The sequence below is a fragment of the Corvus hawaiiensis genome, chromosome 2 (genome assembly GCF_020740725.1).
Source record: "Corvus hawaiiensis isolate bCorHaw1 chromosome 2, bCorHaw1.pri.cur, whole genome shotgun sequence".
In the NCBI taxonomy this organism is placed as follows: domain Eukaryota; kingdom Metazoa; phylum Chordata; class Aves; order Passeriformes; family Corvidae; genus Corvus; species Corvus hawaiiensis.
In genome coordinates, this window is record NC_063214.1 from 820,054 (window position 1) to 835,996 (window position 15,943).

Genomic DNA, 15,943 nt, shown 5'->3' on the forward strand with positions numbered 1-15,943 from the left:
GTTTGGGGCATTTCTGCTGCCCTGGTGTCAAAGAAAGGGTGGTGTGGGGACAAGGGGAGCATCTTAATCAGTGCTGCAAAGGTTTGTGGGATTAGCCCGGGTATAGGCAGTGACAGGACACAGGGAATGGCTTCCCACTGCCAGAGGGCAGGGACAGGTGGGCTATGGGGAAGGAATTGTTCCCTGGCAGGGTGGGCAGGCCCTGGCACAGAGTGCCCAGAGCAGCTGTGGCTGCCCCTGGATCCCTGGAAGTGTCCAAGGTCAGGCTGGACATTGGGGCTTGGAGCAGCCTGGGACAGTGGAAGGTGTCCCTGCCCATGGCAGGGGTGGGACTGGGTGAGTTTTAAGGTCCCTCCCATCCCAAAGCAGCCAGGTTATTCCCCAGCCTGCAGCTCTCTGCAGTCTCCCGGGAGCAGGGAGGAGCTGTCAGGCAGGCGAGGCTGGATCCACGGCACTATTTTAGTGCCAGCAGTTGGTGTGGGACTGAGCTCAGCTCCCCCTCTGCACCCAGGGTTTGCCATGCCAGGCCTTGTTGAGGGGTGCAGTGACCCAGGACAGCACTGGGAAGAAGACTGGGCTTTGAGGACAAATCCTGCACCTGTAGCTGAAGGAATAGCAGCAGCTGGATCTGCAGCACCTCTGCCCTCTGAACAGCCATCCATCCATCCATCCATCCATCCATCCATCACCTTCCCTGGAGTGAAACCCGTGGCTGTGTGGGAGCTGCTGCTTGGGGTCCCCTGCAGTGCCCACATCAGAGGTGACCCTCGGGGAAGCCTGGCCACCTGTGCACCTCCCCGGACTCCCAAGCACGCCTGTGGGCACCTCTGGGGGGATGGGAGAAGCAGTTTCCCCGGAGGGCTCACTTGCAGGCGCACAAGGACGCGGCGTTCTGCTTCCTGAGGGCGCAGTGCTGCTTTCCAGGGGCTCCGTGTCAGGGTCCGTGACGCCGCTCCCTGTCACACCCTGCCGCCCCTGCTGGCACCCGGAGTGCCGGCCCCACCAGCCGCTCGGGTCAGGTCTCCCTAACAAAGGGATTTCACACCCCTGGAACTGGGGGGGAGAAGGCGAAGGGCATCCCTGAGAGCTCCAAGAGAGCGGCACTCTCTTGGCACCAGGAATTCCTTCTCTCCATCCGGAGTTGTCCAGGATGGAAAACCTGGCTCGTGCCAAGCCAGTGCCACTCGCAGGGGATACTGCCACAGCTGGCCTCCATCCAACCGAAGGCAACAAGAACCAGACTGACCTTAACCTGCTGCTGTCTCCATGTTTGGGGGTTTTTAAAATCAGTTAAGCCTTATCTGTGTTTTTATTTGATGTGTTCCTTGTCCTTTGCGCTGGATCAAAGTACTTTTCTGTTTCATTTTGTTCCTGAAGGAGAGCTGTGGATGGCTGGGATCTGAGGGCAATGGGTTTATCCTCAGTTTGATCTGCTGGCAAACCCTGCCGCGTTTCAGATCTCTGCTGAGCGTTGCCTCGGGGGTCAGCCACCCTCCGCCTTCCACACATGGAAAGGAGAGCTGGAAAGGATGGGCAGGAGGACCGGAGCACTCCGGCACACCACTGGGTTTGGTTGACAAAGGCATTAACACAGCTAACCAGGGCATCCAGCCTGCCGTGGCTTCCAGCTCCATGAGCATTCCCATCCCTGGATATCAAGGCTCGGGCTCCTTTGGGTTTCCTGCCTTTGGTTTTCCACCCTTTTTCTCCTGCCTGTGAACCCCTGAGCTTCCGAGGAGCTGTCAATAATTCATCAGGGCGCCGTGGGCTGCAGCCAGGCAGGTGCCTCTGCCCCAGCACTGCCGAACCCTCCAGGGGCCAGGGGAGCTTTTGTTGCTGCTTTCATTTACGATCAAATTCACTTTATTGATCCCATCCTGGATTTGTTGTAGCAATATCTCTTGGAATGGGGCTGAGGGCAGCAACTGCTTTTTGCAGAGGCTGCAGTGGAGCTCGTAACTCGTGCCGGTCCCCTCTGGAATTCACCTCTCCTGTGCTCCGTGCTGAAGGGTTTATAAACACCACGGTTAAGGCAGTCTCCTCCTGCTCGAAGTTACATCAACCCCGCATTTGTTAATTTGTTCGAGGCTGCGGGTCCTCGCTCCTTTGCTTCTCATCATGGGGGAAATAGAATTACACAAAATAATAACGGGAAGCCTTTCACCCCATTTGCTGCGGAGATGAAAACATCTATTAGAGTGTGCTGAACAACAAGTTAAAGCCTAATGGGTTTAACGTGCCTCCAAACAATGCAGCTTCCTGAGCAGGAAGCCTGGGTACTGAACCCGACAAAGGCACCAGCGGTCCCTCGGGGAGGAGAGGCTGAGCGGCCACAGAGGAGGGAAGGAGATGTGCGGGCAGGGAGCGGCGTGCTGGCTTCCCACGGGTTGGAACCGCTTTGCGTGGCTCCGGTTAGGTGGTGCCTGGGAAAGCGAGCGTGGAGGGGTTCTTCCGGGGAGATGCAGAAACGCCGTGGGTGAAAATGGGATGCAGGAAAGGAGGGCTTCAATCCATCAGAGCCCAGCACATGCAGGGATGAGCCCCCTTGTGCAGGCAGGAGCTGCTGCCCCTGAGCCTGCAGGGAATCCCTCCTGAGGAATGCAGAGGCTGGGTCCTGCTCATGGCAGGGACAGGACTTTGCACTGCGTCCGCTTGAGCTTCGTGAGGTTCTGCAGCCCACTGGGATCCTCCAGTGCCCATTTCTCTGGGCAGCTGAGGTACCTCTGGATGGCAGCACAGCCATCAGCTTTGCCAGCTGCTCTCCCAGTCTCGTGTCTGCTGCCAGCTGACTGAGGGTGCCCTGTGCCCCATCACCGAGGCCATTGATAAGGACGTCACACCGACCCCAGTGATGTTTGCACAACATTGTCCTTGGCTCTGCTGAGCAGCGTTCCACCTCCCGCACCTCTGGTGTTTAACATTTTGCAGGCTGCTCTGCGGCTTTGCAGAGTTAAAGTGCTCGGAGCAAAGGAAACCCAGGAATAATTAGTGATTGCTTGGGAGACCGTGTGCCTGCTGTGGGGGTGTTGGCAGAGCACGACAGGATTTTTTGCCTGCTGAGCACAGGGAATCCGGGCCCAGGAACTGAGCATTGTGCTGAATGATTTGTTTTTGACAGGCTGACAGAATGACAAGTACGGCTCCAAGGAGCAGCTGCCCGGACGTGGCCCGGAAAACACTCTGCAGGAGCCCCTTTCTCAGTATCAAGGTAAACACCTCCTGCTTTCTCCTCGGATCACTGGCCTGGGAAAGAGGAGTTCAGCTTCCTGCAGGAGGCATTGAGAGGATTTCTGGGTACCAAGTGTATTTGGGAAATGCTCCCTGTGTTTCTCATGGCAAAAGCACCTTTGGCGTGGAGCTGTCTCCATCCCAAAGCCAGTGGTGGGGCAAGGATGTTTCAATGCAGGTTTAACTCCCAGCTCCTGCAGGATTTAACTCCAGGGAATCACAGCATGGGATGGGTTGCAGTGACCTCAAAGCCCATCCAGTCCCACCCCCTGCAATGGGCAGGACCCCTTCCACTGTCCCAGGCTGCTCCAAGCCCTGTCCAGCCTGGCCTTGGACACTTCCAGGGATCCAGGGGCAGCCACAGCTGCTCTGGGCACCCTGTGTCAGGGCCTGCCCACCCTCCCAGGGAACAACTCCTTCCCAATATCCCATCCAGCTCTGGCTTTGTCAGTGGGAAGCCTTTCTTCAAAGTCTTACATCCTCCTGGATTTGGTGCAACCTCCAGCCCTCCAGGTGAGTGTTTGAGGAGCTCTGCAGAACCACAGGCTGCACCTGGAGTGGCTCCCTCTGTCTTGCAACATCTACTCCATTCCTTTCTGGCTCAATAATTCCTTTTTATTAGTAGTGGCAGCCTTAACATCAGTTTATAACTACATTCAGTGTAGTTGGAAGCCAATTACCTGGCTCATTAGAGAATCTCACCAGGCCAGAGAGCAAAAGATGACAGTCAGTCTAAAAAGCTTAAGATTTCTCTGTCACTTTTGTGGGGAAGTTTTGGGGTTTTGAGGGTTTTTCTACAAGTGCTGGTGGAGATAATCACCCTCATCCCATGTGGCAGGAGGAAAGTGAGTCACTGAGGCAGAGGCCACCAGAGCACAGAGGTTGGAGGCACAGTGGCGTATCCTGAGGCTTCTTCCCCAGTCCTCTCTTCAGCCCATTCAGCTGTTTTTATCTGGTGCTTTTTGTTGGTTTTTCTTGACTTGCCAGCAACATTATCCATAAAGATAGAACCCCATTGATTTTTCCTTCAGGAGATATTTTAAAGGGGTTCAAAGGTTAAACCACTGAGGGGGCAAAGTCGGCTCTGTGAGCAGGTTCAAGTTGTATTTTGCTCTACCTGTGAAGGTAGATCTTAAAATCTACCTCAGACTGGTTTGGGCTGGAGGGGACCTTAAAGACCCTCCTGTTGCAACCCCCAGCCCCGGGCAGATGTAGAGGAAGCTCTTGTCACCAAGACCACAATTATCCTCAGCACAGGATGTTTTCCCCTCATCTCTTGGGGATTTTTTTCAAGAAGTTAGGCCTCCCTGTCCGGTTTCTAAATGACTTCCTCAGAAAACAAAACCTCCAGCCCAGGGTTCGAATGGTTCTTGCAGAAACGCAGAGCCATTGCACAATGTGGTTGGATGTGTTCGAAGTGGCCGAAGGACCAAAAATCACAGCACTGCAGTTTTTGTGTGTATTTATATCTCCAGAGAGTGTGTCACAAAAACCACCTACCACATGGCAAAATGCAGCGAAGGGGCATAGCTAACAACTGCCCTGTTTGGCTTCAAGGAGCATTATGATTTAAATGGGATATTGGGAAAGAATTCCTCCCTGTGAGGGTGGGCAGGCCCTGGCACAGGGTGCCCAGAGCAGCTGTGGCTGCCCCTGGATCCCTGGCAGTGTCCAAGGCCGGGTTGGACGGGGCTTGGAGCAGCCTGGGTTACTGGAAGGTGTCCCTGCCCATGGCAGGGGGGACTGAATGAACTTTAAGCTCCTTTCCAAGTACAGGCCCAGCCAAACTGGTTTGGATTAAACTGGAAGGAGCCGATTCCTCCCAGACCCATTTGCCCAGCACAGCCCAGTGCACAGGGTTTTGTCAGGTGCTAAGGCACAACCCCCTCTCTTAAAATACCCTCCAGAGTCCCCAGACAGGTGGAAAGAGTGTGGTGGGGACTGCCTGGTGTGGGCTGGGCAGGACGCTGTGTGGGGCTCTCAGAGCCTCCCGGGGAGGCTTTGCTGCCAAGCTGCACCATCAGCACTACAAACAATGGGAGCCTTTGGAAGAAGCTTTGTTCCAGACCACCAGGAGAGGAAATGTTGTTGTTTAATTCCCAGGTCTGTGATTTACTGGCTGTGTGGGATGCAGTGTGTTTCTCTATTCTCCTGCACGTGCGGGGTGGGAGCAGCCATACCTTGCCGGTGCTTGGATTTTCTGAGTTGCTTTAGTTCCATGGATGTAGAGGGAAGGATTAGGAGCACAGCTCAGCCCTTCAGGGAAAAGGTGCTGGGCTGTGAGCTGGGGCTCCCTTCCAGGACCACCCAGCCCTGGGGCTGCTCCTGGCTCTCCATGGTCTGTCCTGCTGTCAGGGAAAAGGTCTTGGGAAAGGCTGGTGTCTACCAGTCTGGGTCACCTGTTGGGGCAGTCCATCAGTCCCAGCAGTCCAGCAGATCCAAAGGCCAGGAAAGGTCTGCTCTTTCTTTTCCTGACAGAACACTGATGGCTGAGAGCAAAGAGCCCCTGGAGGCAGAACTGGGGTCCTTGCCCAACCCACTGCAGGTCCTGTGCAGGGCCATCTTTCCTTTCTGTGCTTTACTCTGCCCAGACAGGGCAGAATAAAATAGCAGATTCCCAACCCCTTTTGAGCTGAAGAGGACACGGGGCAGTGCTGGGCAGCTGCTGAGCTGCTGTAAACCCATGAAGGTCCTGGATTCGGATTGCCAGTGGGCTGTGTGCTGTGGATGCCTGGAATAAACAGATCTGGTTCCAGCCTTTGCATCTGATGTGTTCAGGAAGCAGAGCCTGGACACAGCCAGCGACTTGTAGGAACGTAGGAGTTTTAGCAAAGCTGACTCTGGGGACGCTTTCCTCTGGCTGGCTGACATTTCCCCAGTCCAGGCACGTTGCATCATCAGTGGTGACATGAGCCTGGGACAGGGATGGTCCTGGATGGTGGCCTGGTGTGCATTGTGCCAGCCCATCCCCTTGGGAGGTGGTGACCATATCCCAGCCCCACAGTTCTCAGGGACCCCAGGGGTTTGGCCTTCCCCTTGCCCCCTTCTGTGCTGTGGATATTCCCTGGGCTTACAGAGCAGGCCAGTTTGGCAGTGACCTCCCTTCAGGCCTGGATCAGAACGAGACAGAGCAGAAATCCAGGCCAGGCTGAGCAGCTTCTCTGTGGTGGGAGCTGGTGCAAAACACACAGAGCAGGAGCGGTGCCCTCAGGGTCTGGGCATCACCTAAGGCTGAGGGCAGCAGCTCTGGAAGGAGCCTGGGGCATGCAGCCTGTCCTGCAGGGAGATGGGTGGGCTGTGGCTGTTCAGGCTGGTTATTTGAACTCCTCTGGGGGTTGGAAGGATGCCTGGGAGAGCCACAAGGCAGCAGGGAAGGAGATGGCTCACCTGGAGGAGGGAGGATGGAGATGAGGCCAAATTATTTTCTGGGAGATGGTGGACTTTGACAAGGTTTTCTTCTGGAAGTGGAAGAGAACCTTCACATTTTCCAAAGGAGGAGTCTTTTACATCTAGGGCTTTGTGGGAAGGGAAGGGAAGGGAAGGGAAGGGAAGGGAAGGGAAGGGAAGGGAAGGGAAGGGAAGGGAAGGGAAGGGAAGGGAAGGGAAGGGAAGGGAAGGGAAGGGAAGGGAAGGGAAGGGAAGGGAAGGGAAGGGAAGCAGTCTGAATTCTTCTCCCTGACCTTCTCCTGACTTTGCCTCAAGGAGTTGTTTGTTGCTGTGTTGGGAAGGGCTCATTCCTGTCCCAGAAGAAGCTCCCAGCACTGGGGATGGCTGCCTGCCTCTGGCTGAATGGGAGCAGGAACGTTGTGCAAGCTCTCTTCTGCTCTGCATCCTAGGGACAAGGCCAACACAAACAGGCGCCATCCCAACTGAAGGAATGTGTTTGTCCAAAGCCACTTCTCAGCTGAAGGAATTACAGCCTCCCTGCAGATGCTGACTCTGTTGGTTTTTTTTGGCAGAGGGCTATTTCATGGCTCTGACCTAATTTCAGAAGAGTTCACTGGTGGCAGAGCAGGGGTGATATTTCCAAGCCTTGTGGTCAGAGGTTTATGTTGGATAACGGTGCCTTTCTGAGGGGGATGCAGTTTTTCGTGCTGCAGCTCTCAGTGACCCTCAGCTCTCGGTGACCCTGCTGGGGGCTCTCTTTTTGTGTTGGCAGTTCTTTGTGTTCTGCCATGGGCTGCTGCAGCTCTCCCAGCTCCTGGTCTCCGGCTACCTGAAGAGCTCCATCTCCACCATCGAGAGACGCTACGGCCTCTCCAGCCAGACCTCAGGGCTGCTCGCTTCCTTCAACGAGGTGAGCGCCGCCAGCCCCCCGTCCCTGCTGAGCGCTGTCCCGTGCTCCTCCCGTTCCCTGGGAGACATTCCCGCTCTCTGTCCCTGCAGGTTGGGAACACGCTGCTGATTGTCTTCGTCAGCTACTTCGGCAGCCGTGTGCACCGGCCGCGCCTCATCGGCTGCGGGGCCATCCTCGTGTCCCTGGCCGGCTTCCTCATGTCCCTGCCCCACTTCATTACAGGGCCCTACGAGTACGACCAGTCTGTGGCCAGTAAGTGCTCCAGAAACTTGGTTTAGGCCTTTTGGGGCAGAAGGAGGAAATAATAGGATGACAGGATGGTTTGGGTTGAAAAGGACCTTAAAAACCATCGTGTTCCACCTCTGCCATGGGCAGGGACACCTTCCACTGTCCCAGGTTGCTCCAACGTGGCCTTGGACACTGCCAGGGATCCAGGGGTGCCACAGCTGCTCTGGGCACCCTGTGCCAGGGCCTGCCCACCCTCCCAGGGAACAATTCCTTCCCAATATCCCATCTACCCCTGCCCCCTGGCAGTGGGGAGCCATTGTGAAATGACCTTCCCTCCAGGCACTGCGAGCTGCGAGCTGCAAGCTGTTGGCTTCTCCTCAAGAAATCTTATTTTTCTAAGAATGAAATCATCTCAGCCTTGAGAGGCAACAGCTACTTGGTGGAAAGCAGAGCCAGGGGACATGAGAATCATGAAGCCATGGCAAAGGGCAGGAAAACAATCAAAATACAGGCTGTGCCTCTGATTCCCCTTCTTTTCTGCACATCCAACCTCACCTGCCTTCCCTGGTCTAGCTGGGCTGCCTTTGAGGTTTTAGACCCCACCAGATAATCAGCCTCCCTTGAGAAACATGCAGGTCTAAATCACTCGTGGAGGGAATGGGACACGGTGGGTTTGGGATTTTCTTTCTGAAGGAAAGTGAAGGGACGAGAAAAGAAAGAAAGGAGAAAACCAATTTTTTGCCACCTTCCCAATTCCTGCCATGGAGCTCCAGCAAGTCTTTAGAAGCCTCCACTGAGGAGCTTTTGTTTGGCTCATCAGAAGAAATGCAGCTGTTTCAGGCAACTGCAGACACCAAAGGAAGGCTGAAAAGGTGAATAACTGCTGGCTGCACATAGGGGCCAGCTGCAAACCCCAGTTTGGAAACAGTGAGTTGGTGTTTCAGCAGTGCTGGTGCAGGTGGCCCCATGTCTGAGCACTTGGAATTCCACAGGATTTGGGGCACAACCATGGAAATCCTGCTATGAGCACCCCGACCCCCTTGCCCGGGCTTCCAAGGAAGAGGAGGGTGCTAGAATCAGCACTTTCACTTAAGCAGTAAAATGTGAAATGAGTTCTCATTTCCTGGGTAGCCACTCACAAAATCTGCAGGTTTGCTCATTTACCTGTATTGGAAGGTCAGTGAAAGGTCCTGGGAGTGACCTCAGCTCCACTTCCTTGATGAAGGTGGCTTTTCATGGCACGTGAACCCATCTCTGTGAACATCAGTGGAGTGCTCTTTGCACCTTCTTTGTATTTTCTTTCACCTAAGGATAAGATAAGGACATGGAGTTGCTGGAGCAAATCCAGAGGAGGCTCTGGAGCTGCTCCAGGGCTGGAGTCCCTCTGCTCTGGAGCCAGGCTGGGAGAGCTGGGGGTGCTCACCTGGAGAAGGCTCCAGGGAGAGCTCAGAGCCCCTTGCAGGGCCTAAAGGAAGAAGTTCTTTCTCCAGACCGAGCTCCTCAGACCTTTCCCCTTGACACTGCAGGCACCTTCAGCAACACCACGGACCTGTGCCAGCCCAGGGCCCCGGGGTCCTGGGCCAACCTGAGCGCTGCCAGCTGCACCCCCCACGCCTCCAGGGAGAACCACGAGGTTCTCCTGGTCATGTTCATGGCCCAGGCACTGCTGGGCATCGGTGGCGTGCCCATCCAGCCCTTCGGCATCTCCTACATCGACGACTTCGCCAGCGAGAGGAACTCCCCCCTCTACCTGGGTAAGGCTGGGCTGCTTGGGAGGGGGAGAAGCCAGGGTGGAGGTGACAGCAAGGCCAGCCAGGACTAATTTGCATTAATGAGAGCAGGGTTCGTTACAGCCCTTGTGCTCTGCCCAGAGCCAGGAAAGTTTCTGCAAAAAGAGTTTACCTGCTTCAGGCTTGGAGAGCAGGAGAGCTGGGAAGCACCATTTGGGGCAGATGCTGGGGTTTTTGGCCTGAGAGATAACCTGGAGATGGAGTTAGTAACCATATCCTCCTCCAGAAAGGCTTCAGGAAGGACAAGAGGGACAATCTGATCTCTGTGGCAGCTGTGGGCTTAAGGGGCAGCAACGAGGACTCTGTTTAGATGTTAGGAAAGTGATACAACCCAAAGGAAAGCAGGTTCAACCACCCAGGAGATGGGAGAGTATCCTTCAGAACAGCTTGGGCACAGGCCCAAAAGGGGTGTCCCAGGGTGATGGGATGGACAAGGTGGTCCTTGCAGGTCCTTCTAGTCCTCTCCCAGCTGTTGCCTGTGACAGCCTTTTGAACTGAATGGAACAGCAAAGGTAGATCAGAAACAGGTCATTACTGTTAAAAAACGGAAGCACAGCATCAAATTTTGCTCTGGTATATGATCCAAACCAGGTAGGAGTTGAATCTTACATGTGGGGATTTCTTTTATCAGTAATTCATGGAGGAGAGTTCACTGATAAATTTTATCTCCTTAACCTTGTAACAAACCTTGGTGTTTCCTGGATTACTTATGCCAAGGGGCACATCTTGTTCCTGGGAGTATTGCAGTCCTTCTAGGAGGCTGCAGACAAGCATCAGGAAAGGTCTGAGCTGTGCCAAAGGGAATTCCGTGTGTGAAGGGAGTATAGGGAGCATGGGGCTGTGCCTCTTGGGGATTAGAAAGCTGCCGGGGAAGTGGGCTGTGCTGGAGGCAGGCACAGCAGAGCCTGGTCCCCGTGGTCCCTTCCCCCAGGCTGAGCCCTTCCCCGCTCTCGTACCTCGCAGGAATCCTGTTCTCCGTGACGGTCATCGGCCCGGGGGTGGCCTTCATGCTGGGCTCTGCCATGCTGAGGTTCTACGTGGACATCGACAAAGTCGGCGCAGGTGAGGGAGCGGGTCCTGGGAGAGCTCCTAAAGCAGAGGGGCTCCCAGCCTCCTGTGGGTTCTGTGCCCTGTGCCGGTGGGGCAGAGGGGCATCCAGGACATCCATGTCCCAGCTGTCTCCATCCAAAGGGCTGAGTGGCTCTTTGGACGTCCTGGGGACAGCAGTGAAATAGGAAAGGGACAATGAAATGTGATTTAGTGCTGGGATGATCGGCGGCAAACGCTGCTCAGACCCCAGAACTGATGGTCCCTGGGTTGGGAGCCACCACCTTGGGGCTGATTGATGTCGGGGGTGACTGGGGCCACCCTTCGGTGCTCTGGGCTCCCTCCCTTGTCCCAGCATTGGTCTGATGCCCCTCTCCCCACTTGTGTTGCAGCTGAGGTGCAGCTCACCAACAAGGACCCGCGCTGGGTCGGGGCCTGGTGGCTCGGGTTCCTGGTGGCCGCCAGCCTGGTGGCCGTGTCTGCCCTGCCCTACTTCTTCTTCCCACGGGAAATGCCGAAGGAGGTAGGAGAGGTTCTGCACACACACACACACACCGCGGTGCAGCCAGAATGTCAGCCACAGGGACTGGAACCAGGATCTGTTCCTTAGGAAGGGAAGGGTGCAGTCTCAGATTTTCATGTTTCCATGAGAGGGTTGCAGGGGAGGTAAAGGGCAGCCAGCTTTGTCTGTGCTGGCAGCTGAGAATTCCTGAATTTTGGAGGTAGAATTGAAATTCCATCACTGGGCTCCTGGAAGACAAGGACACCCTTTTCCATAGGAGAAAAGGACTTAGCCCCATGTTTCAGGTGCCAATGAGAGGCTGCTTGGGCAGGTAAAGGCAGCCAGACCTGTCTATCCTGGCAGGATTTTTCAGGAGCAGTCCTTGGACGTTTTAAATTACTATGACGTTTCTGAAATTCGAGCAGCGGGCTCCTGGAAGACGCTGGGAGCTCTTCTTCAGCAGCCACTGGGGAGCAGGGCCAGGGAGTGGCCGTGCATGCCTGGAGTGCACAACTTGGGAGCTTCCCCAGCGCTTCCCTGGCTGCGCGTCCCGGCGTGTTGGCAGCAGCGAAGAGAACAGGCTGTGCTTGCAGAGGAGGCACTTTCTGTGGGTTGGGATGCTGCTGAAGCTGCTGGGACATGCTCAGGAGGTGAAACTGTGCTCATCTCGGTGTCTTGGCCATGCTCTGAGTGGTATCATTGCCTTGCACTTGTGCTTTGAGGCAGCATCAAAACCTTCCTGTCCAAACAAGTCCGTGCACCGCTGCAGAGTAATTCTTCACTTCTCCTGACACTGCCTGAATTTCCACAGGAGTAAGTGGAGATTTGGGGTTCCCCGACCTGTTTTACCAGTTCAGCTTGGGGATGCAGTGATTTACTCCTGGCTGACACGAGCTGTGAGGTGATGGGCTGGGAACTGCTCTGCGCCTGGCAGAGTAAAGGTGATCCCAAATGCAGTGTGCCTGACTGATCCTCCTGCAGCCTGAGTTGCTCTGAAGCCTTGGGGATGGTCTGTGTTGGCAGGGCCTGCTCAGTATGCCAGGGTGGCACGCTCCATCGTAGGGAAAAGTTCTTCATTAGGGCTGATGGGAATATTAATTTCATAAGCAGCTCTTGAGAGAAAATAATGCACTTCCAACTAAAACAGCTGCACTTTCTGGCAAGTGCTGCACTCTGAGCAGTTTGGAAGAGTTGAAGGGGGGAATGGGTGGATATTGATTTAAGAAAGAGCAGGAGGATTTCACCCTGCTCTGCTGGCTGGGATCTGTGGGAACGCTCCCACATGGCCGAGCACCTACGTATCCATCTGCAGCACGTGAGTTTCTTGAATTCTTGGATTTCTCTCCATTTTGCCATCCCCCTCAGAAAGCTCTTGGAATCTGCTGAAAGTTAAAAATAAGAATAGGAAAATACACTAAATGATAGCCAAATTCTGCCCTCCTTGCAGAATGGGAGGCACCGGGGCCAGCCACACCTGTCCCATGGGGGTATCAGCGCCAGCAGCAGCAGCAAGGGGCCCTGCTTTAAAAATTCAGATAAAAGCCTCTGTAGAAAGTTTGCCAGATGCTGTTGTGGGTAACACATGTGGGCTGCAGGAGCACTCCAAGATTTGTTGGAAATCCGCGGTGTCGTGGATGTTTTTCTGTATGTGTATATATAAATTTATATATATGTATGTATGTATATCTAAAGATGTACATATGCATATATATGTATATAAGACCCTTTCTCTGGCTTGCCCTTGGAGTAAATCAGTGTTTGGCTAAGGACACAAAAGTGATGGGTTTTCCATCACAAAGGGCTGTGGATTCAGGCTGGAGTTGCTGGTGGTGTTAGTCTGGAGAAGGGAGATCTTCCAGTGCCTAAAGGGGCTCCAGGAGAGCTGGACAGGGACTGGGGACAAGGCATGGAGGGACAGGACACAGGGAATGGTTTCCCACTGCCAGAGGGCAGGGATGGATGGGATACTGGGAAGGAATTGTTCCCTGTGAGGGTGTGCAGGCCCTGGCAGCTGTGGCTGCCCCTGGATCCCTGGAAGTGTTCCAGGATTTCTGACTGTCCAAAGCAGGAACAAATCTACCAGCAGAGCAACCACAAGCTGCAAGTACTTGAAGAAATCAACTGAGCTTTTCCACGCAGCTCGTAGAGCCCCAAAAATTTGTCTTACCCACAGCAGATGCCTTCAGGCTCGGCATGGGAACAGCCCATGCAAAAAGCTCTGCTCTGCTCTGCCCAGAGGCAGCTGAGGTGTTCCTGCACCAGCAGCTTGGATTCCATTTCTGGCCACCCTCCTCAGTGGGCATCACGCAGCGAACACCGGGTATCACCCAGCCCTCCGTGTCTTCGGAGACTTATCTGCCTCCTCCCACCAGCCAGGACACATCTACATCTTTCATTCCACAGCCACATTTCAGCTTCACCTTTTCTTGATGAATTCTTCCTTTGAAGTTCCTGCAAGGGCTCGTGTTAACATTAATGATAATGTGGGGCTGCTCTTCTGATCTTTTTTTTGTAAATTAGTCACTCCGAGCCCAGAACATCTTTATTTCTCTACTTTGCTGCCTGTCGGTAGGTTTCTAGCACCAGAGTATCCTGAATAATCCTGTTTGGGGGCTGATCACAGCAAAGCCATGGAGTTGTCATGAACCCAAGAAGGGGATGAGGGGATGAGGCTTTTATACTGGAAAAAATGTTTTCAGTCAAGAACAGCTTTTTTTCCCAGTAATTCCAGTTTAATCCTGCCTCCATGAGCCTGGACCATTTCTTGCAGTTGTGTCCTGGATTGTGAGGAACTTGAAGCACTCTCCAGTTGCTGTGTAGCCAAAGTTTAGCTCATGCTTTGCCATCTGCTGGTGTTGCTGCATCCCAAGCCAGGCAGCTGTATTGTCACAATATTCCAGTATTCCTGGGCCACAGCCTGTGTCTGTCCTGCAGCTCTGAGGGTGACAAGGAGAGGGACTGAAAGGGGGAAAGCTGCTCTCAGCAACGCCTCAGACAGAAACAGGAGCACTGTCCTTGCTCAGCATTTCTTGTGTGCAGGACCTGTCTTGGCCACCCAGATCCCTCCCGCTGCAGGTTTGCTTTGGGACACTCCAAACACAGAACCCAACGTCTCCCAAATGCCAGAGGGGCTGAGTGACACTGAGTGACACTGAGGGACTCTTCCTCCTGGCTGGGACAAACCTCCCTGCCATGTCAGCACTCGGCATCCACTGACAGATGCCTTGAGACAAAGCCCCCATGGATTTAATGGGAAGCAGGTCTGCGTGTCCCGCTCGTATCCAAGCTCCCATGGATTTCATGGGAAGCAGGTCTGCGTGTCCCACTCGTATCCAAGCTCCCATGGATTTCATGGGAAGCAGGTCTGCATGTCCCGCTCCTGTCCAAGCCCTGGTGGCTCCAGTTCGCTGTCACACAACCCCTCTGGACACCAGGTCACTCCTCAGTGCTCTCCTCCTGAGCCTCACTGGCAGGAGGTTTCAAAAACTTATTTCCCTCCGTGTTGCAGGGACACCTTCCACTATCCCAGGTTACTCCAGCCCAGCCTTGCACACTGCCAGGGATCCAGGCACAGCCACAGCTGCTCTGGGCACCCTGTGCCAGGGCCTCCCCACCCTCCCAGGGGACAACTCCTTTCCAATATCCCATCTGTCCCTGCCCTCCTTCCTCTTAAAGTCATTCCCCCCTGTCCTGTCCCTCCCTGCCCTTGCAGAAGTCTCTGTCCAGCTCTCCTGTGGGCCCCCACTGGGTGCTGGAGATGGAGCTCTTTCTCTGGGAAAAGGTGCTGTGATGCTCTGGGTGCCTCATTAAAGTTCCTAAAGCACCACCAAAGGCAGCCTAGGAGTACAGGGCATGATCTGAGGAGCAAAGAGGGCAAAGTGGAAGGACAGGCTTCAGGAGTGGGCTGGGCTCTACATGTGGATTTTCCCCAGGGAGCTTTAAAGTCAGGCACAAACAGCAGCTAAAAATAATCCTCCCATTCAGTGGGAGCAAGGTGCCCCTCCGCTGGTGATGTTAACACTCCTGGAAATAGGGTCCCTGGAGGGACCCGCACGTGCTGCAAGAGGCAGAATGAAGTGTTTGTGGGGAGCGTGACCTTGTCAAAAGGAAAGTAATCCTTTTGCAAGCTGTGAGGTTTTACACTTTGTTTGTCTAATATGAAAATAACTTCTCTGACTTTACTGAGCTGGGAGTGCCAGGTCCTGTTCACAGCCAGAGGGAAACTCTGCAGACACCTCAAAATAAACAAAGAAAACCTCTCTGTCACAGAGCAGGTCATTTATCCCTGTTTCCAGGGGTGTATTTGGATAAGCCCAGGCTGCTGGCACCTCTGGCTGCCCTTCTCACAGGTGCAGTAGCAGGTGGGGAGAGCAGGAGCTGGCGGCAAAAGCTGCTTTCATTTTCCTTTCCTGCAGAGCCCTGCTCAGCCATACCTGGATTTATTCATGTCTGTGCAGGGAAACTGGGGATTTCCCCAGGCCAAGGTCAGGCTGGGGATGCTCTTCCTGGTGCAAAGTGTGTGGGAGCTTCATTCTCCTTCCTCAGAAGCCTGTCTGCCTCCTCCATCCCTGGAAGACTGGAAGTGATGCCAGTGGACTCAGGGAATCACAGCATGAGTTGGGTTGCAGGGACCTGAAAGCCCATCCAGTGCCACCCCTGCCATGGGCGGGGACACCTTCCACTGTCCCAGGCTGCTCCAAGCCCCATCCAACCTGGCCTTGGACACTGCCAGGGATCCAGGGGCAGCCACAGCTTCTGTGGGCAAAATCTTCCATACAGATAAAATCTCATTGCAAAAATGTGAGATGCAACAAGTGGCACCAAGAAATGGAGTCCTTTAAGGAATCATCC

The 15,943-nt window shown here is 54.4% G+C and overlaps 1 protein-coding gene and 1 long non-coding RNA gene across 3 annotated transcripts in view; one reads left to right on the forward strand and one right to left on the reverse strand.

Moving 5' to 3' along the window:
• The window catches only part of LOC125321919, an 85,508-nt gene that overhangs the window by 13,577 nt on the left and 55,988 nt on the right, over positions 1 to 15,943 (reverse strand). Inside the window, exons 8-10 of one of the 2 annotated variants that reach the window (XR_007201763.1) lie at positions 10,500 to 12,474; positions 8,918 to 9,058; positions 7,728 to 7,805 (exon numbers count right to left, since the gene is read on the reverse strand). This is a non-coding gene — a long non-coding RNA (uncharacterized LOC125321919). Of the gene's footprint in view, positions 1 to 7,727; positions 7,806 to 8,917; positions 9,059 to 10,499; positions 12,475 to 15,943 lie in introns of those variants that run through there. The other variant, XR_007201764.1, reaches the window with a different exon arrangement.
• Positions 1 to 15,943, forward strand: part of SLCO2B1 (solute carrier organic anion transporter family member 2B1) — a 34,986-nt gene that overhangs the window by 5,612 nt on the left and 13,431 nt on the right. The window contains exons 2-7 of the mRNA XM_048295343.1: positions 3,119 to 3,208; positions 7,388 to 7,525; positions 7,615 to 7,777; positions 9,280 to 9,507; positions 10,507 to 10,605; positions 10,983 to 11,113. Coding sequence (XP_048151300.1) covers positions 3,119 to 3,208; positions 7,388 to 7,525; positions 7,615 to 7,777; positions 9,280 to 9,507; positions 10,507 to 10,605; positions 10,983 to 11,113 — 849 coding nt within the window. The remainder of the gene's footprint in view (positions 1 to 3,118; positions 3,209 to 7,387; positions 7,526 to 7,614; positions 7,778 to 9,279; positions 9,508 to 10,506; positions 10,606 to 10,982; positions 11,114 to 15,943) is intronic.